Source organism: Colletotrichum spaethianum (genome assembly GCF_022836535.1).
Source record: "Colletotrichum spaethianum MAFF 239500 DNA, contig20, whole genome shotgun sequence".
NCBI classification, from domain to species: Eukaryota; Fungi; Ascomycota; class Sordariomycetes; order Glomerellales; family Glomerellaceae; genus Colletotrichum; species Colletotrichum spaethianum.
In genome coordinates, this window is record NW_026054790.1 from 852678 (window position 1) to 880404 (window position 27727).

A 27727-nucleotide genomic window follows, 5' to 3' on the forward strand; every position below is an offset into this window, starting at 1 on the left:
AAGTTGGAATGGGTTGCTTGTGGGATTGTTTTCTTGCGTTCAACTTGGTGTAGAGGCCTTGAACCAGACTCGGTGCTAGGACGCGCGGGGATTGGATCCTCATTATCGCGCAACGAATCAATCCCAGCATTGGTCTAGTGCACAATACATCTGCAATGACATACTCCCTCGACGTAACGATTAAGTAAACGAACTGCTGGGTTGAGAGATTGTATGGAGTCTTGGGGGATCTCACTGACCATCCCGGGTTGAGAATCGAGCCGAAGATACGACTCGGCTGACTGCTGACCTTCATGTTTTGGCTGCTAGATTGCCAATGTTATACGACACCAACAGGAGGACAGCATGAGAGAACTCGAAAACCCTCATTTATTGAATGGTACACTTCTTCGATTGCCAAGAAGGGGTCACTTCGCCGCGATAACGCTAAGCCTTGATTCATGCTCAATAGACGAGATGCCAAGGCGAGCGCTGCTTGCCAAGAGCTTGATATCCCTCTTCCACAAATCACACAAATAACGCAGGAAAACCTTGGTAAATCGTCAATGGGAGAGCAGCAATCACTGGCCCGCCGGGAAACCCGGAATATAAACAATGGTTTGGACAAACGACAGCACAGTGGTTTCGGCCGGCGGTCGACTCCCCAAACAGGAACGCTCCTTTTTTGGTGGGTTTAGTGCTTTAATTGGAAGAGATGTCATGTCGTCTTTCGATGTATCTAACGGAGAGAAAGTCCCAGAAACTGAAAGGACATCATCGGAAAGCCTCAAATGTCTCGTCAGTAACAAACCCAACCATGGTCGTTAGCCCAATCCTAGCGGCATCCAGACAGTCCCGAGCCAACACCTTGCTCCCGAGCGCGGTGTACGCCTCGGCAGAGAGCTTCAGCGCCTTGATGACCTCGAAAGTCGTGACCGCCTGCGTATCCTTGTACATCCACAGCCTCCCATTCCTGAAGGGCTCAACGAAGCCAAAGTTGCGGAAGACCTCGTTTCCCCACTTGACGACTTTGTTCCACTGCTTCCGCGTGTGCCAGGCTTCAACGAGCCACATGGTCGGCCATATAAGCATCAGCCGCGGCAACTTGAGATCCTCATAGACCTCGGGTTCGTGCAGCGCCGATAACCTGTTCGTTAGCTTCTCGATCTGTCGGATTGCCGCGTCGGGATAGAAGCGCGTCGGCCGCTTCTTCCGGATGATGGCCTCGATATCAGCCAGTGCCTCATTACGCTTCTTGTGCTGCTCGGGGGAGACTTCCCCTCGCCCTCGCAGAGCGTGCAGCTACACATGAATCCCCAGCTGTGTCGGAACTGCGGCATGCGGAGGAGATATGCAGCCTTGGGCGGAAGGTAAATGTGCGTAATCTCCGTGCCGGCGGGAATGTCCACGGTGGCCGTGACGATGAGCATGTCTCCGATGAAGGATCTGTTTGCGTTGGGCAGACACGCGTGGTTGGCGTAGGCAGAGTACACCCATAGCCCGCGCGACATACCCTGTTTCCACATGTCCCAATCCGGGTTGGCGGCTTGTGCTGAGACATGGGCGCCACTGAAGCAGTTCTTGCGGCGGATGGACTCGAGCAGAAAGACGTCGACAACAGGTTTGCCATCGACAATGGTTCCCTCTTGGCCAGATCGCTTATACGTCCCTCCGTAGAGGTCAAGGACCTTTCTATGGATCGTCGGGTTGTCTTTACATAGCTCGACAAGTTGAGCGTAGGCGGCAGCGGAGTTGTGTTCCGGGTTGAACTCGTTGGGCACGCTGGTTGCCTTTTCGGCGAAGATCATCTCGCCAGCCTTGATGTCCTCCGTTGCAAAAATACCACGGCCGTGGTGAGGCGAGTCTCTGACTTCGGTTCTCGAGAGGAAGCTTGCTTTGTCAATGTGTATGTTCTTGGGGGTCACGTCGAGCGTCATAGCAGCGAAATCGTAATTGCCTTTTTCTTCTCTGAGTCTAGCCAAGCAGCGCTCGTATTCCTTTAGAATGTTGGTCGCTTCAGGTTTCATCTTTAGTGCTGACTCGAAGTATTCCTTGCTGACCTGGAACTCTGTAAGCTCATACGAGGCTTTGGCGGCAATGAAGTAAGCTTTCCAGTCGCTAGGTCCGCCCCTTGATGCGAGAGCATCCGAGAGTGCGCTGTCAAAACAATTGAGGGCGAGTTCAATGCCGGCAAGCTTCAATAGTAAGTCGGCTTGGAAGGCCTTGTTACCTTCCGGTGTAAACTCCAAGGCCCTGCTGTAGCTGATGTCACAACGTAAGTCTCATGCTGTTGAATTTGAGCGGCGGGGGCTGTCGGTGCTTACTTGGCTGCTGCTAGTGGCAAATCCTTTGATATGAACGCCTGGTCTCCCGCATCTCTCCATTCTGAGGCGGCGTGAGATCTAGGGGCTTGCTTGAAGCTATCTGGGATAAGCGAATCATCAGGACCGTGTCGCAGCAGCACTGCATCTGAGGGGTGATCGACGCAAAGCATGAAGTCGTCATCTCCGCTGAATCGGTAATACGGCTCTTTGAGAAGAATTACAGAGCCTTCCGGAACAGCCTGTAAGATGGTCGAGTTCCCCTGATTGTACAGTGCCAACTTGTCGGTGTTGCCGAACTCATCTTCAACAATCGTAATGGTGCCGGCCCCTTTGTACGGTGGTGTAATTGTTCTGAGGATAACGCACTTGTCCTCATGGTGGTTTTCAACTAGAAGCTCGTCCAGTCGCATCTGAAGCGCATCAGCATGGTTCGAAGGTGCTATGAGTATGGAAGTAAGGCTTACAGGCGATAGATCCGAGACTGACTTTACTGACGGCGGATAAGAGAGTGCCAAGACAACCTTCTTCACCATTCGCGGGGCGTTCTGCTGTCCAGCGTTTTGTTGCTGCTCTACATAGCTGTTGTGTGTGCTCACAAGCGTCTTCCGTGGCACGCGCGTAGGCGGCGGCTTGCCCGCATGAGCCTCAGCCTTTTTCAAGAACTCGAGCGAAATGTCCGGGTCAACATCAGTGAGTATCTCCTCGACACCGATCTGTAGGCCAAAGTCGACAGTGTTGAGCGTCGGGTGCGTGGCAACAGGCGCATCAGAGTCAAGGTCTGCGACAACTTCACGTTCAAGCCCCATAATGGCACCGGTTTATGCCAGCCTGGGTACGTGGGATTCGCAAACTTCACATGAAGTTCCCGTCGTCTGCCCCCCCCTTTCTTTTGATTTCAGAAGGGTCTGATGTAGAAGCAACTGCACAGATCGCGCCAGCCTGGGTAAAAGAATAAAGGAAACAATCAGGTACTTCTAGAAGACGAAACTGCGTATGAATGTGGAAAATATCCTGGAAGATGCACCAAATGAATTTGTAGGAAGACAGTTCGGTGTGAAGGACTGTAGAGACCTTATAACGTCACAGTCCCCTTCTAGGTTATGTGTCATCTTGATGACCTCTGTCGGCTCGTTACCGATTGAGAGCGGCACGATGGTGCGGGACAAGTGAGGCGTGTCTTGGAATGGCGACGCCAATTCCTGGCGACTTCCTAATATGGCACCAATCGTAGATAGCTCCGAGACCTCCGCACCCGGGCTCCGCCACAATTTGACCCGGATTTCGGAGAGTGTCCGTCCGCATTCCTGGAATGATACAACTGCACCGCAATACAGTTCGCTCGATCTCGCTTGCATCCGCGCCGGCTTCATTGGCCGATAGGGAAACGGGTTAAGTCAGTGGATGCGGGGGGCACACGCTGGAGCTGCAAAAGGTTTCTTCGGACCAGGTATGGCTTCTAGTAACGAGACGCTCAGGATGTACAAAGACTTCCTTTTATTTTCTGGATTGTGTTCCTGGAGAGGCTAAAAGCAGTGAAATATAATAAGTCACTAGGTAGGTAACCCTCAAGTCTTGTCAGTTAAGGACCATGTTCGCACCTTCTTTCGTCTTTACTTGGTCCCACACATGAAGGAGCCTGCCACAAAATGATACAAATCAACCAACTGCCTCATCAAAGAAACCTGTTCCCTCGCTGCACTTGTCTTTGAGAATTACGTGTATCCATCAGAAGGATATCATACGGCGCGAATCGACGATTCTCTCGATGTTGCGCTGAAGAGAGTCAAAACGCATGAAATTGCAAGATTCGCTTTCCAAATGATTGATAACTCCTGCAAGGGTTTTGTAATCACGGCCACAACTACGGTTGGGGCAGTGATAGAGGGTCTGCTTGTGTACCGACGAGTTCAAGTGGGAGTCCAGGCTGTGTAGCGCGCTGAAGAGTCGGTGACAGAGATAGCACTCGTAGGCTTCGGCGGCCGTATTGTAGGCTCGCTCCGTAGCATTGTAAGTCGGAGAGCTGTGCCACTCCAAAAGATTCTTTGATATGATGCCTTTGGGATCGCGTTTTCGGATGGCTTCATAGAGCTTGTCGCGATCAAGAGGTGCGCTGGGACAGCCGCCCCGCTCGAGGTGATGGATGAGACCGGTGGCCGTGTTGCGCGGCTGGTTGCAGAAGGGGCACTGAAGGGCGCTGCTACCGCGATGGGCCCGAGAGTTCAGATGCTGCAGCACAACAGTTAGTGATATGAGGCTTATTCTTAAGCGTCAGTCGAGATTTACCTGGCGAATGCTGTTGTAGTTTTTGAAGTAACGGTCGCACGGGTCACAGTAGTGGTGATCCTGGACCTCATGGTCGCGGAGATCCTCCTCATCGGAGAAGCAGTCCGAGCAGTCGTCACACTCGTACCCAGGGTCATCAGTGTCGACGTCACTGGCCCAGTGACTGAGGGCGTCCATGTGTTGCTCGACTGCATGGCGGTTGCAGAAATAACGATCGCAAGACTCGCACTCGTTAAGAGGGATCTGATGGCCGGTCGCGTTGAGGTGTTGCCAACGCGAGTGCCAGCCCGCCGGAAACTCCCGCCAGCACGTTCCGCAGGTGAAGGTCATATTGAGGATGCCAAATTGGTGAATGAGACTGTGAGAAGGAGGCGAGAGGGCAAGAGGTGCGGCTGAGGCTTGCTGTAGCAACTCGAGTCCTCAACGAAGTGAAAGAACGTGATGAGGTACGAAAGAAAGCAGCAAAAGCCAAGAGAAGATGGGCGACTCGGGTGACTATGCCTGTTGGCAAATAGATAGAGGAAAATTCGCACTACTCAAGCCACATAACAGAAGAGCGTGTTTTTGTTTGTGGATGGAAGATGGAGAAGGGAGATATCGGCGAGGGTGCTCTGGAGGTGAAGGAGGAAGGTCCAACAGCAAACGCGTCAAGCCCTAACAAGAGGCCGAAATGCGGGGATGTGCAGGCACATTTGTTGCAGCCTGTGAGGAGAACGAGGAAGGCGCCTCCTTTTGCACTTGCCCACCTTGTCCGACCGCGCCTTCTCTTTCTTTACATCCTTTCCAGTAAAAGAAAGGAAGGTCACGAGACATTAGGCCGCAATACTTCACTGAGGCCGCGGCTTTCGTTTCATGCCGAGTCTTGAACTCTTCAATGATCATAGCATGCCAGGGAATCATACATATTCAACCGGATACTCTGCGCCACCTTACACACTCTGGTGCCTTTGATATTGGAGAAGGTGATGCAAATTTTCTCACTATCTATGACTATGGCTCTGGGCGAGGAGCCCGTATCGATATCTACCCATCAATGACTGCATTTTTGTTGCTTCTGATAAATACCATTTGTGTTATTATTCTCAATCTATCTGCCAGGCAGAAAACCTCTCAGTAGAAGTTTTCTTCCGCTGCAGCCTTGCAAAGCTGCTGGACACATCTCAAACCAGCCTCTAGCGCGCCCTGGATCCAGCCATGTGAGTAGCTGGCTTGCTCTCCAGCGAAAAAAACACTCGATCTCTATCGGTGTCACACATCATTTCACTAGGTAGTCGAGCGAACTGGCTTCAGGGAGGATGGAGTGAAGGTTCTCGGCCGCCACCCTGATCCGCCGAGCGGGAGACGTGGCCCCAGAATTATTGCGTCTTGCTGGAACGTATACGCGGCCATCACCGGACAGCAGCTGCTGTGTTCGAACTGAGAGTTTCCCATTCTCACTAAAAGCATGGCGTGCCGGATGGGCAGGTCGGTGACCAAGCCCCCATCCAAGCCCTGTTTTTTGCTCTCAAAGACCTCATTCCACCATCGTTTTTTGTCCTGCACCAGCACCTTGGTGACCTCGACATAGCGGACTTCGCGTATGGCCTCCTTCTGCTTCGGCTTAAAATGCCACGACTTGGAATCGCGAGGATGACGTAGTCGCTTACAACATCTCGCTTCTCCGCAGCTGGGGTCTCATAGGCAACCTGGGCCTTGGCAAATTTAACTCCGACTTGGTCTGTCAAGTCGTCGATGCGGAATGCGCGAGCTCCGGAAATGACATTGTGTCTATCAGCGGCTCTTCGCTCCTCTCCGGGGAGATGGAATGTCTTGGGCACAAGATTCATGCCGCCTCACAACTGCTTCATCTTGGCCGCCGCACCGACTTGGTTGCTCGACAGGGATGCGTCATTGAGTGATTCGATGAAGCCGTTCTCAAAGATAACATGGGCGTTTCCTAAATCGTAGAGCTCCACTGCATCGTCACTCCACCCCGCCACCTCCGTCAGGGACGACCGAAGCGTGTACTTGTCGTACTTCTTCGTGATCGCTTTGTACCCGCCTTTACCTTGGGTGGTTTCCCCTTCTAAGGCTCGGCGTTAACCGCTAATACCTGGAAAGTTTTGACCACAGGCTTGATGGCGTGTTCAAAGAGTTGATCTCACCTCCGCCTACCCTGGTTCTCTTCACGCCTCCTTTCATAGTCGTGTTAAGAGCATCAATAGCTTGCTAGGACTAAAAATACCTTGCTATGCAATTGCAAGGGCTTCAGTTGGGAACCAAAACCAGTGGGCGGAGCAATTGCGGAAATGGCGGAAGAAGGGTGGAGTTGCAAGACCATCGCGTAGTCCACAGTGGCGCAGGTCGATTCGAGATATAGTAAGCGCACTTTTCGGACTCTCGAGAATTGCGAGACGCAGTTGGATAACTTGCCGTTCCGAGAGGCCATGAGGACTTATAATTACACTAGTTGCCGGCAACATTGAGATGAGTAAACGAGTGGTCATCAAAGCTCAGCATCTACAACACTTTCACAATGGGTCCGAACCTCGTAACTATACTCCTTACATCAGTCACAATCTATGTGCTGAGCAGACTGATTACCGTCTTTTTCTCTCCCCTTAACAAGTTTCCCGGTCCATGGTACGCGAAATTCACTGGCCTTCCTGGTACAATCGCCACGCTTTCGTATCGCCAGGCCCAATACTACCACCGACTTCATGAAAAGTATGGCCCTTTCGTTAGGGTATCTCCTAACCAAATATTTGTCTCCGACCTCGAGGCATTCAAGAAGATTCACAAGGTTGGGAGCAACTTTATGAAGGCGGATTCCCACCATTTCTTCGGTCCAACGGAGCCCGGGCAGCCTCCGTATGGACTATTCGCAATGACGGACAAAGCAGATCATTCACGAAGAAGAAAGTTATTAGCAAGGGGATTCACCACCACATCACTGCGTAACGGCTGGGAAGTTATTGTCCGGGAAAAGATGATGGACGCAATTGAAGGCATGAGACGAGACGCAGCGATTCAAGGCGGAGAGGTTGACGTTAGAAAATGGTGGGTTCTCATGGCCTCTGACACCATTTCGCGACTGATGTTCGGGGTGTCTTTCGATGGACTCAAGACCGGAAAGGTATTCACACTCTGCTAGTTGAAGCTTAGTACCGCAGCTGACAACCTGCAGGAGGATCCTTGGTTCAACGAGCTGAAGATTGCCAACATTGGGGTCTTCTTGGCGATGTCTTTCCCCGTATTTTATGCTACTGCCAAAAGGCTACCAGTCATAGGAGGTTTTCGGATCTTCAAGGCACACAAGGCGATTCTCAGGAAGGGACAAGTTGCCGTTGAGAACAGTAAGAAGAGCTCTGGTAATGGAAGCACCAGCCTCTTTTCCAAAGTGCTGGAACAGGCCGGAGAGGAGGAAAAGTGTCTCAGCGACCTCGATATCTCTGTGGAAGCTGCATCTTTTATGGTTGCCGGTACAGACACCACCTCAAACACTCTAACATATGTCATCTGGGCAGTTTTGTCTAGATCCGATCTACAAGAAAGCCTCGAAAAGGAACTCGCCGACATAGAGGAGCCACTGACGGACGCGTCACTAGAGGCCGTTCCGATTCTCAATGCTATCATCGAGGAGACTCTCCGACTACATGGGGCTGCACCAACGCCACTGCCCCGAACTGTTCCCGAGGAGGGAGTAGAGCTTGGAGGTCATTTTGTGCCTGCCGGTGCCTTGGTTGCGACACAGGCTTGGACTTTGCATCGAGACCCTAGAATCTTTGTTAACCCGGAAACGTATATATACTCCGCTGTTAAACAAACCTCATGAGCTAATGGTTGAGCTGGCACAGGTTCGACCATACTCGCTGGCTACAAGACGGTCCAATTGCGCAGTCCGCGGTTGCAAAGGCTGCCTTCACGCCATTCGGTGCAGGATCCCGTTCTTGTATTGGAAGGCACCTTGCATACATGGAACTGCGCTTCGGGACAGCCATGTTCTTCCGGGCCTTCGAAGGGACAAAGTTGGCTCCCTGTACGACCCCAGAGAGCATGGAAATGGCTAGCCTTGCTGTTGTCGAGCCGAAGGGCAAAATTTGCACGGTAGTGCTGCCAGGATTTAAACCTGCGTCATGGGGCCAATAAACGTCTTAGGCATCGAATAGCTTGGCAGAAGCTGCCGCGAATTTCCCCTTTGTAGGCGCGATAGGTTACTTACCCTCCAAACGTTATTCTAGTTAATCTACAAAATCTTTAGGACAAGAGCGCCTACTTTTACTACACACGTCATTAGTCTAAGTATGGTGCTAATGGTTTAAGCCTGGTAAACCCAGGGCAATTGCAACGCATCCTATCAGTTCAACATCCTGGAAACCCCACGTGTAAGGACCAATGACGCGAAAGCAATGATTTGACGGATGGATGTTAGCTTCAGGATTGCAACAGTCGGAGCGCGCATGGTGATCTGTGGTACAGTGGAGAGAATGGAAGTTACCATTGATCTCCGTAGCATGGTCGAAAACACTGAGTTAAAGGCCATGACCTGGCGGCTAGTTCGCGGATTCCTGAATTGTTCCCCAAGGCAGAGAAACAAGAAGTGAATTGGTCCCGATATGCCAAATCAGCAGAGCTTCCAGAACATGTCCGATCGACTGGTTTCGTCCTCAAGATCAAGACAGGCCCGTCATTGGCAAAAACATTGCCGAATGCGATCAAGCTGTATGTTAGATGGTCAATGCTTGGTCGCATCCGGACCACGGATGACAAAAGTGAGATCTAAAAGTGAGATCGGCAGTGGGAGACTGCTGGACTTTCCTGGTTATCAGGAAATGCCCGTCGGGCGGCTCCAGATTCCAAACAGTAAGCAATCACTTTTCGCTTTGCCACTACTTCCCCCTTGCCTGCCTGCTGGGTCAGGGTTGGAATAATTTCCATACCTACTGCAAGATAAGTGGTCTAACGTCGCCAAGCTTCATTGAAGTCACGATCTCTCATCAAGCCCAGTCGTTCACCAATGTCCAGTCAACCTAGGTTGCAAAATAGTGCCGATAAAGGTGCATTTTACTCGAACCACTGCTTGCTTCATATATAGACTTCTAGTAGTCCCAGCCAAATTCATTTCGAACTCCTATTTCAGATTTCGCAATTAAATCATCGTTGCCCCTACATCCCTTCATCGATAACGCCAGAGACAGGTCTCACCCTAATCCGCCCTTGAACAATGAGGATCGCCTTCAGCTGGAGCCAATAAGCATGACTCCCGCTAGCCATATCGAGCTAAGCTTAGAAGTGCCAAGAGCACGCTGCCACTGATCTCTGTCCCTGGCTTGCCTCTCCACGGCATTGGGACGAAAGCTGATCGGTAGCTACATTGACAGGTGAGACACTGTGAGACCGGCCAGTCTGGCCTTACCCTTTGATGCATTGTCTGTTTCCGTCATCCAGTGGCCCCTGATGTACTTCAATTGACGCAGTGCTGCTGTACCCTCTCCTGTCTGATATCCCTCGACCTGCGCAAACTTGTCACCGGTTTGTTGCAACACCAACGAGCAACCCTTGCTCGAGTGTCACGTTGAGCTTCATTGGCAAGCCGCGTTTCAAGCAAGCAAGATGTTGGCACCTCGCTTGCTCGTTCTTCTGTTAGGCAGTTATTATGGTTTGGTTTCAGCTGTAAAACAACTAAGTCTAGAGGGTATTCCGAGCTGCGCTGTAGGCTCCCTTTCTCAAAGAGCCCTCGATGCACTCTATCACGCTGACACTTGCCTTCTACAGGTCAATTGCATGATACAAGCGCTTCCGGAGACAACTTGCTCAGCGACCGACCAAGCTTGTCTCTGCGCAGACTCGAACTTCATTGCCGCCGTCGAACCCTGCACACGTTCGCTATGCACTATCAGAGAGAGCCTTGGTGGGTAACGTGATCCTGGAACAATGAGCATGTACTAAGAGAACTACAGTTGCCACGAATGCGACCTGGTCGCTGTGCGGGTTTTCCTACACCGACGAGACGACGAAGATCCGCTGGGTCAGCGGTGTCGTCACTATTTGTGCAACCGTCTTCATGGCGATGAGACTCACGACCAAGGTCGCGAAGCTATCAGTATGGGGCGCTGATGATACAGTCGCTACCGTCGCATTTGTGAGAAAACCTATGGGCTACTGTTATGATGCTTTTTTCATGGGCTGACATGGTGGATGAAGGCCTTGATTATTGGCTTGTATGTCGAGTCATTTTACTGTGAGTGAACATGAAGGCAAGGCGGACCACGGTGTTCCTGATCGCTAATGGGTCCAAACATAGTTGCTGAGGCAGGTCTTGGGCATGACATCTGGACGTTACGAGATTATGAGATCACACATTTTCTCAAGGTAGTCTGCACCAGCCTCCTGGCCGCCGGTTATGCTGACTGTATCTCTAGCTCCTCTTCATCCTCGAATTCTTCTACCTCATTGGGTTGGCCGTGATCAAAGCATCAATCTTGTTCTTCTTTCTCAAGATCTTTCCCGAAAGACGCTTCCGTACGATTATTTGGGTTCTGCAGTGCCTGAACATGCTGGTCTGCATAGTTTTTGTCATTCTCTGCTTCGCTCAATGCCGTCCATTTACGCATTTCTGGACGGGTTGGGACGGCCAGCACGAGGGCAAATGCCTCGACTTGAACAGGATTGGGCTTACTCACGTCGGGCTCAATATTCTGCTTGATATTTTTATGCTCATCTTGCCGGTCACGCAGATCTACAAGCTGCAGATGGACAGGAGGAAAAAGATTGGCGTGATAGCGATGTTTCAAGTCGGTATCTTGTGAGTACTCCGAGATTCCAATGCAACGACGTATAACCAACAAGCTAATCAACCCTACACTAGCCTCACAGTCGTCAGCATCTTACGAATCAGAACCATGAGTGCCTTTGCAACATCTTTGAACATTACCGGTAAGTGCATTGGACGAGCTTAATTTTGCGATACTGGTCAGAGCCTCATTCTGATGCGATTCACAGCCGATTCTGTAGCTGTTGTTCTCTGGGCCTACGTTGAACTAGGCGTGGGCGTCGTCGTAGCATGCATGCCCAACGCTTGGCAATTATTGAAGATGATCCCTTCCAAGGTGACACAGCTGACGACTACGGTGGCATCAAACATTGGCTCATCCGTCAGCCGTACGCGACATAACTCAGAGGCCTTTAGTGACAGGCCGGCGAAGATGTCAATTGCGGAAACCATTTCTTATCGATCCGACTCGATAGGGATGCCGTCAGCGTCGAGCTCCAGGCGTCCCAGCGACAATGATGAGCCGAAGGTTGGGATAGCACTATGATGTAGTTAGCAATAGTCTATTGAATGCTTAGCAGGGCATTTCGTGTTACTTGAGGTTACTTGGCAGTGTCTCGTTGTGATTCTGTGATTGTCGACTCTACGTCTCAACTTGCCGACGTTGTAATTAACGCCGCTGTTATGAGACATGAACAAGGCCAGGTAACATCTTCATCCCATGAGCGGGCATGACAACGCAACGGTGCACGCGTTGGTCTCTTTTCTCTCCTAGTCACTCAATCCAGCTTTCATGTGAAATCAGATTACTGCTTATCAATCGTCCAATCAAGAATCTGAATTGGAAACCAAAATACTCTCTGTCCAAAACCTGCCGTGCTTAATGACACTAGAGATGTAGGGAGTCATCGCAGGGCAGCATCGCGGCAAGGGTCAGGTATCGACCGATGCAGCAAACAAAGTTGACTACCCGGACTCTCCTTTGTGAGTCAACCAATCGTTATGGGCCTTAACGGCAGCAACGGTGGAAAAGCAATAGAATAAGCCAATCCTGTCTGAGCATCGGAGGAATAGTTCGCAGGCTCAATATGCTGTTCATTATGATTCATCCGTCGCGTGTGTCTGCATGCTGCACTTATCCTGTTCCAGCGCTAGGTTTCAATTGGGTACCTTTGTTACCAGGGTTTATGCATACGTCAAACTCGGTTCATGAGGCCTGCCACCAGTGCTTCCCCAGGACACCGTCCGATTTCTCGCCGAAACCACCCGTTCGCCCATATGGAGAAATTCATTGTCTCCAAGGCCACATGATGCTTAGTGAAGTCCCTGTTGGGTGCTTTTCAACGGTTAAGCCGAATCCAAAACAAGGCAAACGACAGCGATTAGACGACAGCAGGCAGTTTGCCCTGTCAGCCTGCCAGGTAGCACAACACGCGCTGCGCCCCCATCATCGCCAAGAATGACTCATTCTCCATCAACGAACCGGGGCCCAATCACTGGCCTTTGCAACCCACCATTACGTCCTTTCACACTGTTGACTCCAGGGCCTCGGGAACGGGTTCGGACGACCATACACAGGGGTGTCGAAAGCGCCTACGTGTTACAGCCTACACGAAGCCTGGTTTACTGAAGCCAACATCATCAGCATCGTCAGCAAGCAACAGGCATCTCATTGCGATATATATCTCTCTCCCCTTCGCCGACATTCCATCAGTCTCGTCAGACACACACACAACCAAACACCAGCCGAGCCCCCGCGTGCGCCTTTGCGTCTACATTTACGCCTCGCCGAAGACTCACATCTTATCTACGTACTTCTCGGGACACATTGCCCTCTTCCTCACTTACACCCTAAAAACCGACGCACATCACCGAGATACAAAAACCACCCTACCACCCAACATGGGTTTAGCACTACACAACAGCTCCGATGCCCTAGACCTCACCCAGCGGTACCTGTCCCCCGGCCCCTCGCAGGTCAGCAGGCCGCACCAGCGCGCCCACTACAATGGCGCCTACTACCACGCCGATGGTTCCATCGTTCTCAACCGGGAGCTCGCCGAGCACAAACTCCCTCTTCTCGATCTCGTTCTACTCACCAACCACCAAAAAGGAGCACAAAGGCATCGCCAAGCACGTCGTCGCCAAATCGGTCGTTCTACCCGGCAATGGTGCATTGGCGATGTGGCAGAGGGTCGTACAATAGCCCTGAGTGGGCAACAACTCCCTGGCGAGCAGCGTCGTCGCACGCCGTCTCTGGAGAGACAGGATGCTTTCCGGGATGCTCGCACAACAAAATTTCTCACTAGTCCACAAGATGCACGCGACATTTCCGAGCTCTATCGCGTCGGTCTTCTCTATGACGACGAGCATCTGCGCGGTCCTGGTTTCGGCTTCGATGCCATTGACCGTACTGAGCCCGAGTACACCATACGTCAGGCCAAGCAGACACGGAAGACCAAGCCCTCAGGGGTCCCGTACGACGACGACCTGCAACTGGCACTGGACCTTTCGCTTGCGGAACTTGGACACGACGAGCCCTTTGCTCAGTTTCTCTGTTCCCCCGGTCTTGAAGAGCCCTCCTCGGATGATGAATCCACCAACAGCACCAACAGCACCTACAGCGCCCGACTTGCACCCCTGCATTTCGTCTCTGAACTGGTGCACTCCCCTGAGTATTTTAGCGACAACACCCTCACCATGATGACAGACTCCGAGTCCGAATCCGAATCGATTTCATTCCCCAAAGACAATGCATGTAAGATACGTCGGAAAGGAAACCGCGAACTGCATGCTGCGAATCACGACGGTGCCAACGCCTGGATGATGCTGGGTGACGGCTCGTAGCAGGTCCGCATAGGAGATCCCCGCGCGCCGTTGGGTCTTGACTGTGACATTTGGCGAGGCAGATGCGCCCCCAAACGGACTGGCCCTCACCAGCCCAGTATTTTTTTTCAGTTGTAGAACCGCACGATTTCACAGCATTCTTGCTTTCCAGGAGTTATATTTGGCTAAAACAGCTGTGTGCTCGTGGTCGAATGACACTGAGCTCGCTGTGGGATTTGTACGAGATGGAAATAAAGGGGGTGCCGCCAAGGAAAGGCGCCGCATAGATATTCAGAATTGACAACATCATTTTCCAATTTTCCTCCAAAATCTTGGTCGCATGAGTCTAAATATCGTAACTCCCATGGCACTCTCTTCAGCCACTGCTTGGTGCGGCTGTTTCTCTTCTGTGAGCCAAGAGCAAGCTTACAGAATTAACTGGAAACCTGGTCGATTGCGTGTGGCGGCTGCTGCTGACAGTCAGGCGTAAGGTGCAACGCAACATAAGACCGATGATATCTTCCTCCTCATACGCAAAACCGCATTTGCAGCTGTGAATTGTTCAAACGTGGCATTGGAGCACCCAAAGCCACTAGTTGCCATACCGCAATCTATTTGTAACCTTACGAACGAATGTACGCATTCCTTTCCTCTCTCGACCACCCCAGCTAGCGTTGGCTCTACCCTAACTTCGTCCTGCAATAATCACTATCAGTCTTGCTACCACAAACTCCTCGGCAAGCGCGCCGCTTGAGAAATGCCGTTTCTGTATGGACTTCGTGGTCGCGGTGGAGACCCCCTACGTTGCACGAGTAATTGACCCAAGCCAACGAGCTCAATGGCTCTTTAAGGACAGAAATCTGGGCTTTCCTAAGCTTGCAGAAAGTGCCATTCGAGGATGTCGGGGGTGTGCCTTTCTACACCAGATGCTTCATACACATTGGAACAATCAGGGCTCTGGATCAAGGCGGTAGTATTTCGCGAGCGACACCAACAGTCCAACCCAACAACACAAATTGAGCATCTCATGGGTCGAGATAGATGACGAGGCCAAACTGCCAGAGACCTTTGGAGGCTGCAATATCAAGTATGAGTCGTCTCATGGGTCTTCGTTTATTTTCAGTCCTCGGGTCCTAAGCTTCCAAGGTACGCAAAAACTGCCAGCATTTTGTATCCTATCGACTTGAACCAGGCTTACTTCTCGACAATCTATAACACTAGATATCTTGTCTCCAATGAACGTGGGAAAACTACACCACGCTTTGAAGGAATATGTCACCACACATGGTGCTTGTCCAAACTTCAGACACAAGCCTTCGTCAAAGAGACTTCTCAATGTTAAGAAAAGGGGTTTGTAAGACTAGAAAACACAGAAGGCCGGGACCCCAAATACGTCGCATTGATTTACTGTCTGGGGGGGCAAAATAACCTCGACCTAGGCCTCGACGACACCAGAACATTATTGTTGATGTACAGAGAAGGCGACATAGAAATACTAGGGGGATGGCAGTCGTTTACTAATCAGAATCTGACTAGCTTTCTATCCGTCCAGAAATCAAGCAAGATCGGGCCGGAAAAATATCACGAGAATTAGGCACGACTTGTCTGGTCATTGGTGAGATCAAACTGGGTGATCCGAAATACAGACACTTTGCGTTCTCCGGGGTTGCAGAAAGGTATACTGCGGTTTCTGGCCTGCAAACTTTACTTGAGTTAAGAGAAGAGTGTCTTGTCGAACAGCTGGTCTCGTGGACTCCGGACCCGACACCGTCACCTCTACTGGACATAGATCTTCCATTATGGACCTTGGCTGGCGTTCAGGTGGCCTCGAAATAGCTTTGCCCCTGATTCAACATTTGTATACAATCTCCGAGAGCTTTGTGCACGAATCGAAATGATAAATGATTCGAAAAATGCAAAATCGGTCAAATTGATCATTCGTACTAGGTTTCTCACTACGGTTAAAAAACGGCAATTTCCTCAAGTATCAAATTAAATGGATAACGGACAAGAGATTCTATGTTTCACTTCGCTCCAAGGGCTTTGCACGACCGACCAATTTTGATCCAGGCGTCAAATGCCGCTGCAGGGCAGACCATGAAGCCGAGGACTGCGAGGCGTTACGCACCATCTCAACACCTAGACGAAAGGTCTCTGCGCTTCTGATAGGACCGGCAAAATTCAGCTCTCGTATAGCGCAAGGCAACAGAGTTTTTTGGTTTTTTCTTCTGGTTGAGCCTACGGAGAACGTGACTTGTCAGCCAAGGTTGCGTGCATACCGTCGGGTTGGAGCACTTGATTTACCGGCTGGCATTATGAATGAGTTCGACCAAAATTTTGCAGGTGGCTTCCAAAGCGACTTACGGAAACTGTGGTTCTAGTCTAGACTCCTTGGATCCTCACTGTTCGCACGAGAAGTGGGACGTGACATCGAATTCAGCGCTAGCTACAGACAATAGCGATGCGATGGTAGCTAGGACCGGGATGTGACGGAAGGGCTCCATGCCGTGCAAACTACGTCACAGACTTTAGACTTTTGGTCCAAGTCCAACCTCGATCACTCAACAATCGTTCAGGAATTCGACATCACCGTTTGTTTTGATCATTTGGTTTCTGTTAGTGCCGCCACAAAATATCAACTTTTCAACATGACCATCGACCACACTTCACCAAGAAATCCTCAAACAATCAAAGTCAGCGACCGGAGCACATGGCTTGAAGCGCTTAGGACCGACCGACCCGTTCTCATCCACCTTAACGCAGACACGACGTGGCTCATTCAATTGCCGTACCCGCCTTCCATCACTCCGCCCTCTGGTCGGAGACGATTCAATATCCTTCTCGATCCATGGCTGCAGGGTCCACAAACCGACGTCGCGTCATGGTTTTCGACGCAATGGCACGTCGTTGAGCCTAGCGTGAATACAATGGATCAGCTCAACTCGATACTGGCGGGCCTTGAGGAGGGTGCGGAAGGGTCAAAGGTAACAAACAGCTCGTACGTTGATTTGGTCGCCATGTCACACGAGTTCACCGATCACTGCCACCAGCCAACTCTTAAAGAGCTTCCCCCTTCAACTCCGGTTTTTGCTCCCGACAAGGCTGCCCGACTGATCCGGTCATGGAAGCACTTCAACACCGTGACCACTATTCCGTACTTTTCATCGGCGACCAAGGACTGGACAACTGACCTGAGCATCGCGGGGTTGCCTTCTTGGGTTGGCATCGGACGCGTCGTCACGAGTGGGAACGCTATGTATTTCCACTCCGCAATCATGGTCGCGTTCGATCTCGGGAATCCGGAAACGATACTGTACTCTCCTCATGGCATCCAGGCATCCGATTTAGCATGTGTTCGAGAGTCTGGTTTCTCTACATTGGCAATGCTGCACGGCCTCCACGACGTTCGTATTTGGATGACCAAGCAACTGAATCTTGGGGCCATGAATGGAATTCAAGCCGTTGGCGTAACTAACGCACGCTATTGGGTTGCGACACATGATGAGCCGAAGAAGGGCACCGGCTTTATAGCTCCTATGCTTTTACGGACACAGTACACTTTGAGGGAAGCAGTTGATGCAGAGGAAATAAGGATGCGATGCAAAATTCCGGAGTATAAGTTTGTCGAACTAGGCTCCGGTGACGGTGTATTGTTGCAATAGTTAACCACTTCCCCCCCTTACTATTTGATAATACTCTGGCCACATACTCTGACCATTACTTATATTAAGCACTAGGCCACTTGCGTCGATGGACGTTCTGCATCTTCTCTATCACCAAATTTGGGCTAAATACCATTATTATCAATTGCGTTGCCACTCACATTGCTGTTTAGGAGCTTTCCAACCTTGATGTCTTTATACTACAGGAAACATGGAATAACTCGTCAAATAACAAACCAATCAAGTCGTCTGCTTCGCTACTTGGCGTGGGCATGTCCCTAAAAAGTCTTAGGCTCCATGCCCGTAAGGCAGCCACACAACTGAAAACTAACAGCATGATTCTCCACAAACATCACATGATGCACATCGTGGTATTTTGTCTCAGTCTTAGACGCATACAGCCTATGCAAGCTTAGGGAAGAATCACAGCCTTAGGCGCGTACAAAGCCTGCTGCAGCCGCGCCGCAATTGAGACATAAATTTTCCTAGTTGAAACCACTTATACGGCAGGATTGCGGAGTCACGGAGCGTTCGATGAGATCAGTAGTATGATACGTTTTCATTGATGATGAATGCGATGACTGAGTCTATGATCTTCTTGGCTTGAAGAAATAAAATGGTGTTGGACATGTTGGACTGTGTCGCCTAGGAATGGAATACCCTGTCGAAATACTCCAGTCAACGTCAAACCCCAGGATACTGCCCGGGCTACAAGGTTGAAAAGGGCACTTACCAGACCTCAGGCAACTATATTGATAGTCAAGTGACTTAGAAGCACTAAGATTAAAATTCGTTGTTGTTCTTTGGATGAAACAGCTTTGTTTTGATGGATTCTGTACTCGAAACTGGGGGATATTGTCGATGAAGACCATCTGGTACATCGCGCATGTAATGAGCCCTGTGTTTAGTACATTCTTCTGTATAAAACCATACCAAGTGTCTGTATTCACTCGGAAAGAAGAAGCAACATTCAATGCAAATGATCTATTGCTTCAATGTAACTTAGCACAAATTTTCAATCACAGCGCTGGTCGCTTGATTAATCTTCAAGGCAGTGCTCAAAGGTCTTGAGAGAACTATCTGGTAATTAAGGGTAAATGTCGAATACTGTTTTAAGATCCAGCGATTATATGTCTAGTTGGTCATAAACGGCGGCTGTGATGTTCAGATTTCCTTGATGACAATGTTATGTAAGGAATGCGGTTAAATCGCTGGACAAGCCCCGGAAAGAAAGGTTACATTCCTTCAATGCATGCAAACAAACTTTTCAGGTCTTCTCATTGTTGTCCTGCGTGGCTTTAGCTAGATTCATAGTCCAAAAATGAATCTCGCGCCAGCCATGTGCTTTCCTTGAAAGAGCGTGCCCCAAAAGCTTCATTTGACAATACATACAATTGTTCAGACAACCCGGCTTGGTCGTAAACACCCAGATGCGCAATTGGATATTCGATAGAGCTAATGCACACCAAGTCGTTCCTTGGTCTGCGTTTTGATGTTGCCGCAATCAAGCATCGGCGCCTGGCCAACTCATTTTCGAGCCCACTTGTCGAAACGAAATTCTAGTCGATTGTCTCTGGGCAGAGGCACAGACGATTGGGACCTTCCTGATATAGCTTGGAGGCATTTCCAACTTTCTCTACAGGATTTTTGGGTGGCTTCATACTTCTCAATACTCACTCATTGTATTCGCGCGGAAACAAAGTTTCATTGTTAGTATTGTGCAGTCGTTTGCAACATTATATGCCCTGGTGAAGCAGCCACCGAACAGGCGGCAGGAGCCTCTCTTCTTGCTAACGTCAATTGCTAGGGCAGAGCTCATCACACTCAAAGGGTGAACCTATCCTTAGTCCTCGATCAAGATGTTCAATTACTCTATGTCAATTTTCACAATCTGCACTCATCTCACTACTATTTTGAAAAGGAATGGACTTGGCCAGATGTGTTCCTTGTCTCGCAGACGACCGTAACCTCGAAGGCTGTTTCTGGACTTAACGAACACACACGTTCACGATCATTTGAAGCCTAGTAGTGGGCTTGAAGTAAAGGAGTTGAATTTTTGTCTACCACTTGTAATTTCCTCGTTGTCTTAAGTATTGGCTTTGCACTTGACGATCTATTAACTCAAGAGTGACGAATGCTGACCAGGATACCCCGTAACCTGTGCATGCCCTCAAACTTCTCAAAGACAACACGAAAGATGAAAGCCCCAAATCAGGGCACAATAAGCTTTAAAATGATTCCTCAACTCTTTTAGGGAGATAGACAACGCGCAGCAGTCGAATGCGCCTTAGGCGGGTACAGTTTCTGTGGGAAATCTAGTAAGCCGGGCTGGAATAGTAAACGAGGGGCTTTCATTCTGCTATGCTTGAAGTAGCCTCGACCGTAGGCTGCTGTGTGAAAACCCGTACCAATATGTAAAAGCGTTCTGTACATTACAATGAGCAGTGATGTTCATAAAAGGAGACCAAAATAGATTGTGATGGTTAATTGTAACTGCTCGTCACTTTGAAGGGTGTTGTGGGCGATACATGCTGCTGAGTATTCCTGCCAACGATTATTTAAAACCTGCAGATGCAGCCTGTTCCAATTGTCTGTCTCCGGTGGATATTCAACTTCGTCCTGCCGTAAATGGCCATAGCCTACCTCCGGTGGGAGAAAACGAGGTATTTCATTGGCTCGGGGAGTCGGATTTGCTGTCACCCCTGAACGACTCGATCCTGGTCTGCAGGATGCAGGTCTTGCATCTCGGAGACCAAACAACACAAACATCCCAGTACAAAGGAGGGGTTTCTCCCCCTCCAACCGAGAAAATCTCTCCTCACTTTCCAATTCTTTGATTCCCTTCGAGAATTCAGCGGTTCAATTCTTTCCGAAGATGTCGAGCAATCCCGGTCATAACACAGTTCAGTCAACGGCGAATACCCCGGCAGACGCGGCGGAGTCGGCCGTCGCTCATATCCCCAGCACGGCACAGCCAGCGGCTGCTTCCGTTCCGGCAGAGACACCAGAATTAGAAGTCGCTCCAGTGCCTGTCGTGCGTCGTACCTTTTTCTGGTAGCGCATTGTCATCCGTACTAACCTTTCATTCTCCCAGGATCCCGCAGTCGATGACTCTGATGCTTCTACCGACACTCAAAGGTTAGAGTGTGAGCTATTGACCGTGGTATTACTGGCTAAAATCTGTTCCAGTGTCTTCACATCCTCTACAGCATCAGTCACCGACAGTGTCCGGGAGTATCGCGAAATTCACGGGCGGAGTTTCACCCAGAAGACGGAGTATTGGGGGCCCAACGATGAACAGCAAAATGATGCTCTGGACTTCAAGTGGGTTTCAAGTTTCAATTTTCACGATTATACTACGGCGGACCATTTTCTCACGGGAAATACGATAATATAGTCATTACTGGCTTACAGACTTCCTTGACAACAAATTGTTCTTAGCTCCGATTGGCGATAGTCCACAAGTAAGCAAGCCTTCAATGCCCCAGACTGGCCTGCTAGTTTGCTGACAACGTGTTCAGAACGTATTGGACATCGGCACCGGTACTGGAATCTGGGCCATGTGAGTCAAGAGAAACATTCTACAATTGTACAACAGCTAAGCGATGGTTCTCAAGCGATTTCGCTGATACATTCCCATCGGCAAATGTAATCGGCGTTGACATTTCCCCTATTCAGCCTGCATGGGTACCTCCGAACTGCAGATTTCAAATTGATGACTTCGAGAAGGAATGGACGTTTAACGAAAATTTCGACTTCATCCATGCCCGAAACCTCGAAGGTTGCATTGCGGATTTGCCAGGACTGTTTGAGCAATGCTTTACCTACACGAAGCCAGGAGGATGGTTCGAGATCCTAGAGTTTGACATTGAGGTTCGCTCGCAGACTCTTGGAGAACTAGACGAAGATCACATCTTTAAAAGGTGGCACCAGCACATGCTGGTTTCTTCGACCAAGTTGGGAAAGCCGCATGGCAACGCGGTTGACCGTAAGCTTGCGAAGGCCATGGTCAACGCTGGCTACGTTGATGTAGTTGAGCGAAAATGGCCTATTCCTATTGGACCTTGGCCTGCTAAACCAGAGATGAAGAGACTTGGAATTTGTACTTTGGACTTTCTCGAGCAATCGATCGAGGGATTCGGTTTATTTCTGCTCAAAGAGATACTGGGCTTCACGTACGAGGAAGTTCAAGTCACGCTAGCCGAGCTGAGAGCTGCGCTGCGCAATCCCAAGAACACACCTCTTTACTACCTGTAAGTAAAGCAGTTGTGAATCAATAGTTGCATGGAGACTAACTTGGCGGACAGGCATGTGGTTTACGGTCGCAAACCAGTGGAAACAGAGGAAGATCATGGAAGTGCCCCTGCTACAGCATGATTGTGTTATTGCAAGACGACGAGAGCATGCTGTTGTTAGTCAACAGTCTCATCATGATTCTTGATGATGAGCGATGACTTGTTTCGGGTTATCTGATGGATTCAGATGATTTTGCAAAGATCGCCTGGATAGAAGGAACTATGAAACCTACCGAGCCGTGCTCGACTCTTTTCTCAGCCCTTATACTTCTCCATCTAGTTACTTGACTACAAAACTTCATAGCTTCGGGGTATTAGCCAAAAGAAAGCTCCAACCAGAATTCCGTAAACTCGAAATTTACCATCAACTTTTGGGAAATGGCTTCTATTGCTTTAGATGAAATAAAAACGTTATTGCTTGCGGATGCTTAAGACCGAGATCTTCTGGCAGGCAGGCAAGTTATCAATGCCCTTCTCGACATTAGTCTCAACAACTTCATGAATTTCTCCGTCTTTCCCTCGGCTATCAAATTCCGAGTTCCGAAGCTGGAAGTGCTACTCGAGGTCTTGCCCAAGTCTAACCATATTTACGAATCAATATTAGGCATGGTAACAGTGGGGTAAGGGTTCCTATATTGATTCTTGTTCTCTTATGAAGTATCTTAGAATCTTTTTTATCTACATATGTGTCTATGTGTGTGTTTGTGTGTAGACTAAGACTCTTTTCGGTCTTTCTCGTAGCATCTTACTGTTTTCGTGATGCCTTCTTGCTGTCGACAATAACAATCTAATGACAGCTGGTGCCCTACCGCACTTAGCGCAGACCCGGACGAACAAAATGGTGATGTGCATGGTTAGAGTCAATCAAGTCCTTCGAGTTGAGGTTTCCAAGGTGGAAGTGTGAATCAGATTTGTTGTCAAAGTTTTCTTCTGTACTACTGGACTGCTGTTCCTAGTTTCCAGTCCGAGATGCACCGAGTATCTCCCTGCTTGTGAAAGCACATGGCTCAGCTTCAAGCTGTAAATGGTGTCCACGACTTCCAAGGCTGAAACACTGGTAATCATAAGTACACATACGTTCACAAGTTTTAAAGAATTTCATGCCGCAGCACCACATAGTCCGCGGTATCTTGGAAGGCGACAGTGCTGTCTGTCTATGATGCAATTAAAGATTTGTTTGAGGGGTATCGATTTGCAGTCAAACACTATGTGCACCTCAAAAAGAAATAGTGTGTACAGCCATGTCGTATTTTCCTATAACGCGCGCATCCGGAACAAGGGCCTCGATACGCTGGGGCCACTGGCGAAACATTTAAGAGTACCAGTTGTTAGGGGTCCACTTGACCTATATATGTTGTTAATGATCTGCATAACTCAACAACTAGTACAGAGTTTTACTTACGTAGCTAGCATCAATCTTCTTCAGATCAGGGACGCCGAGGTTACCGGCATCGATGGCGATCTCGTGCTTGAGGAGCTGAATGGCCTTCTGAACACCTTCCTGGCCGAAAATGTTGGAAAACATGATGGGGCGACCAAGACCGACAGCCTTAACACCAAGGGCAAGGAGCTTGAGGACATCAGCGCCGTAGCGGACACCACCGTCGGCGTAGACCTCGATCTTCTTGAAGATCTCGGGGTCCTTCTCATAGATCTCAAGGGCAACCTCGAGAGAAGAGGGGGAACCGTCGAGCTGGCGACCGCCGTGGTTGGAGAGGACAATAGCAGGGACCTTATTCTCAATGGCAGCCTCGGCGTCCTCAACGGTCATGATTCCCTTGATGATGATGGGGAGGTCAGTCATGCTGGAGAGCTTGCGGTACTCATCCCACGTGATAAGGGAGTAGTCAGAATCAGCGGAGGTGACACCGAAGCGGGCAGCACGGTGACGGTTGCCATCGGCGGCGGAGTCAACAGTGTAGACAATGCCGTTGGCGCCAGAGGCCTTGATGCGGTCGAAGAGGATCTGGGTGGCGGTGTCATTGGAGGTAAGGTACACCTGCTGGAAGGCGACCTGACCCTCGGCCTTAACCTCGGCGATCTGCTCAATAGTCTTGGCAGCGTAGAGAGCCGGCATGTAAAGAATGTTCTCGGCAGCAGCGGCTTTCATAAGGTTGAGCTCAGCATCGACGTGAGCGTAATCAGCACGGGCAGCAGGGCTGATGAAGATAGGGGCAGAAAAGTTGTGTCCGAGGATAGTAGTACTATGTAAGTCAGCATCTTGAACCTGAACTGGAGTTCACCTAAACAATGGCCTGGACTTACGGCAGGGTAGACTCGATGTTCGTGATGTCAACCATGGTACGGGGACGAAGGCGGTAGCGGCCGAAGACCTCTAGGTTGTTGCGGTAAGACCATTCACCAGCAGCACCGTTGCGGTAGTAGGTGTAGTTGCGGGCAGGGAGGTAGTTGCGCGCGGCGTACTCAAAGTCAGGAAGGCCAACCATCTGCTTGAGGTCAGGCAGAGCACCGACGGCGAGGTCACCAAGGGCAAGTTCAATGCCAGTGTCGGGCTCGTTGATGAAGGGGCGAGTGGCAGCAGCACCAGCCGCGAGGGCAGAAATGATAGCAGCACGCATGTTGTCAAGTAAGGAGTGAATAGTAGTGAGTGAAGACAATGAGCGTATGTGCGATGAACGAGATAGACTGATCGCCTGGGGGAGCGGCGCCCTATAAGTCTAAATTTTCTCTTCTCCAAATAACTAACTAATCGTCGACCCTCACCAAGTTTTCTTCACCTGTACCTTGCTGACCTATTGCATCACTCCAAGCCTCCTTGCTCATATCCGCATTCGGTTCGACAAGCGTGCCAAGAGGTTGCAGCCTCCCTAATATCCAAGTGAGCTCCATGACGTGCGCCATGGGTATCATTGAGTACCAGGAAACTTCCGTAAAATGGTATGGCAGCCCCGTTCAATGTTGAGATGGCAATGGAAGGACTCTCTGCATGAAGACGTCAAAGTTCGAAAGTGGCTGCAGCCGGGGAAAGTCGGTCTTGGCGGGTGGCATTTCGATTTATTCGTCCAATTCAAGTCAGGGGGCACTCGGTTGTCCCAAGAATTTTGGTAATGCGGGTCAATCCAACCCCAAATCCGGAAGCTAAACTGGCCTCTCAAAAGAGGGCAACGGAGGGATGGCAGCGATGGCTCAAACTCAGATAGACATTGTCGACCCGCTGCCAAGCTTAATGGTGCAGCAACGCCTCCCTTATTCGGGGCGAAGACCGTTATCAGATCTTGTAGGGTGGACCGGCGTGTGCCGTTAACGGTCCAATGTATCAATTTGATGGAAGCCGTCGAGGATGGAGCTAGTTTCACGTTTTTTCGTCCTGTGCCTCTGCCCCTGTGTCATTCTCTTATTTTCCCTGGCATTTGATGGCATCCTAGGGTGGAACGGGTAACTGACTCGCCTCGGAGGTGAATTCGCCAGCTTAATAAGGCGCCGCCGCGGCTGAATAATAATTGAGCCAAGTAATGAGCCAAGTAGTCGTACGTAGAGTGGATAGTACTAGCACATCGGGGCCCAGCCAGCGTAGTGGGGCTCGGACAAGCGCGCGGGTGGTGACATTGTTGGGCGCAACTCTCGGAAGCGAGTCCCAAAGGTCTGGAATGCAGCAGCCCGGTACCACTAGGAGAGTCCAATGTCGCGACCAAACAGCTCTCGCCGAACAAGAGACTTCTGGGACCTGAGTGGTTCGGCCGACTTCCGACACTGTTCAGGATCAGGCAGTCGCAGACGATAGGAACTTGTGAGCTGTATCCTAGATTTATCATTCCTGTTGTTGCTACCATGTTACGCACTTACTTTGCGAGGTCTGAGCCAATGGCTGCAGCGAAGGCTCTCAGAATCGTTGGCATTACTTTCCTCACTGATCTTCTGGTTCGTTCGTCTGTTGTTTGCATTTGACGGTGTGCTATGCTTGAATCATCCGGTGTCTTGTAAAAGTTTCCATTCACTTTCTTCTTGGAAAACAAGGATAGACCTCGCTTGCAGGTCCCAACAGGTAGGTCACATTTTCGATCACACTCCAATGCTACCTACCAATTTTGCACATGACGTATTTCCGAAGCGAGAGTTTCTTCGACTGCCCTCATGCATTGCTTTCTTCACTTGTGTCTGCTCCGAGGTCAAAAGAAGGCGAGAGGCGAACTGCTTGTGAACATTAGAAAATGGTACCCGCCGCTCCTTTTCCATCGCGAAAATTTCCGATTTTCATACATGGGGTCCCATTTCAGTGTTTTCAGTCAATCCGCGGGCTTTTCACCGGCCTTAATCATCACGGCCCACTTCCGGGAGTTGATGACCTCCCGGATACATTTTGCTCCCGCGACCAACTTCGGGACACGTCGCAACTAGTGGCGGAGCCGCGAAACTAGAACTTTAACGAAGATATTTCTTCCAAAAATTGACCTGCCACGTGAGTCGCTAAGTAATGCCAATAACTCATGCAACACGTGAGAGCCGACCATGCAACGCTACGGTGAGGCAACCGACAGGCAAAGCCAAGGAGACTGGACAACGAGTCTCTAACGGATATGATCTCCGGGTAGAGAACATCCTCGACTGTGGGGTGGAGGGACGTACCGGTACTGACCAACTCTAACTTGGCTCTCCTGGATCTGGGCTGAATTGCGGTGGAGCCTGGCCGGACTACATTTACGCCGTACAGGCAGGCTGGCTGCAAGAACCTGCAGACACTTCCAGTAAGGTTAGGTACGGTTCATCCGAAGTGACCCCCCTTTATGGTCTTCATGTCTCGGTAGCGAAGAAACTCAACGTCAGGCAATTATTGATAGAGCGTTCACTTCAATCGCACTTTCTGCCCTTATCCTCTCATGGTTCTCATCACCCGAGGCACTCGGCACAAGTGCCAACCAAAAAGGACTAGTTTGCATCAATTTGGCATGAGTCAACAGCACTCCGTCGGGTTCTATCGAACGCTTTGTGCACGTGGTATTGGAAGTCGGCTGTCGCTCCATGCCATATGTATAGTACTTGCATCATGCACTCACTACAAACGAGATGATCATTTAGAGCATGTTTCTGGACGCTGGGAGTGCATCGGAATGATCGTTTCTATCTCATTTTCGAAAGACCGTGGGTGAAAGCTGGAAGCCTCATCTAGACTTGCAGGCCTGTGCCACCCGCACGGGAAGGCATTACTTCCCGCGACTAATACCGTCATTGCATGGTATCTGGGTCAGAACCGAGCTCAACGACCAATTGTTGGTCTGAGGCTGTATGCAGGTTGCAGCGGCTAGAGCCTTATTCCCCTGAGAAGTCCGAAGATAAGGTGTTAGGAGCCGAGGAATCTCGGGCGTTCACCGACCTTCCGAATTCAATCTTGATCCATCCCGATGTCATCGGTGCTCACCGGATCGGTGGATAGCGAAATATTATCGGACATGAGCTGGGGGGCTGCTAGTGGATCGCAGGACCTCTTACCGAAAGGCCCAGCTTCCTACAGCACGATCGGACCGACTCCTCCCCAGCCGAAACACACCCGACTCCGTTGAGTGCAAACGGCTGATCATAAGACGTCAGCGGACAAGCGCCGCAGATGAAGCCAATTCCATCTCTTGATTACTGGTTGTGTGACGGTCTGGA

General features: G+C 50.2%; 9 protein-coding genes across 9 annotated transcripts; 4 read left to right on the forward strand and 5 right to left on the reverse strand.

The window, feature by feature from the left end:
* Positions 1-753: 753 nt before the first annotated feature.
* ColSpa_07931 (uncharacterized protein) lies at positions 754-3109 on the reverse strand (the record flags this gene model as incomplete). Its single annotated transcript, XM_049274143.1, has 3 exons — positions 754-1265; positions 1286-2235; positions 2304-3109. 3 exons carry the CDS (start codon positions 3107-3109, stop codon positions 754-756), a joined length of 2268 nt encoding a protein of 755 aa, XP_049130100.1.
* A 919-nt stretch (positions 3110-4028) lies between these two features.
* On the reverse strand, positions 4029-4916 carry ColSpa_07932 (PR domain zinc finger protein 16; the record flags this gene model as incomplete). Its single annotated transcript, XM_049274144.1, has 2 exons — positions 4029-4529; positions 4587-4916. The coding sequence occupies 2 exons, from the start codon at positions 4914-4916 to the stop codon at positions 4029-4031; spliced, it is 831 nt and encodes a 276-aa protein (XP_049130101.1).
* Positions 4917-5841: 925 nt separating this feature from the next.
* ColSpa_07933 (uncharacterized protein) lies at positions 5842-6412 on the reverse strand (the record flags this gene model as incomplete). Its single annotated transcript, XM_049274145.1, has 3 exons — positions 5842-5991; positions 6024-6200; positions 6233-6412. The coding sequence occupies 3 exons, from the start codon at positions 6410-6412 to the stop codon at positions 5842-5844; spliced, it is 507 nt and encodes a 168-aa protein (XP_049130102.1).
* Positions 6413-6418: 6 nt separating this feature from the next.
* On the reverse strand, positions 6419-6767 carry ColSpa_07934 (uncharacterized protein; the record flags this gene model as incomplete). The annotated part of the gene is made up of 2 exons (XM_049274146.1): positions 6419-6627; positions 6731-6767. 2 exons carry the CDS (start codon positions 6765-6767, stop codon positions 6419-6421), a joined length of 246 nt encoding a protein of 81 aa, XP_049130103.1.
* Positions 6768-7101: 334 nt separating this feature from the next.
* ColSpa_07935 (cytochrome P450 monooxygenase cypX) lies at positions 7102-8400 on the forward strand (the record flags this gene model as incomplete). The annotated part of the gene is given in 2 exon segments (XM_049274147.1): positions 7102-7701; positions 7720-8400. The coding sequence occupies 2 exon segments, from the start codon at positions 7102-7104 to the stop codon at positions 8398-8400; spliced, it is 1281 nt and encodes a 426-aa protein (XP_049130104.1).
* Positions 8401-13239: 4839 nt separating this feature from the next.
* On the forward strand, positions 13240-14184 carry ColSpa_07936 (uncharacterized protein; the record flags this gene model as incomplete). Its single annotated transcript, XM_049274148.1, has 1 exon — positions 13240-14184. One exon carries the CDS (start codon positions 13240-13242, stop codon positions 14182-14184), a length of 945 nt encoding a protein of 314 aa, XP_049130105.1.
* A 2627-nt stretch (positions 14185-16811) lies between these two features.
* On the forward strand, positions 16812-17825 carry ColSpa_07937 (uncharacterized protein; the record flags this gene model as incomplete). The annotated part of the gene is made up of 1 exon (XM_049274149.1): positions 16812-17825. One exon carries the CDS (start codon positions 16812-16814, stop codon positions 17823-17825), a length of 1014 nt encoding a protein of 337 aa, XP_049130106.1.
* A 2875-nt stretch (positions 17826-20700) lies between these two features.
* Positions 20701-22082, forward strand: ColSpa_07938 (putative methyltransferase tdiE; the record flags this gene model as incomplete). The annotated part of the gene is made up of 4 exons (XM_049274150.1): positions 20701-20859; positions 20920-20963; positions 21015-21149; positions 21530-22082. The coding sequence occupies 4 exons, from the start codon at positions 20701-20703 to the stop codon at positions 22080-22082; spliced, it is 891 nt and encodes a 296-aa protein (XP_049130107.1).
* A 1350-nt stretch (positions 22083-23432) lies between these two features.
* Positions 23433-24699, reverse strand: ColSpa_07939 (hydroxyacid oxidase 1; the record flags this gene model as incomplete). Its single annotated transcript, XM_049274151.1, has 3 exons — positions 23433-23465; positions 23523-24324; positions 24386-24699. 3 exons carry the CDS (start codon positions 24697-24699, stop codon positions 23433-23435), a joined length of 1149 nt encoding a protein of 382 aa, XP_049130108.1.
* Between the last annotated feature and the right edge of the window lie 3028 nt (positions 24700-27727).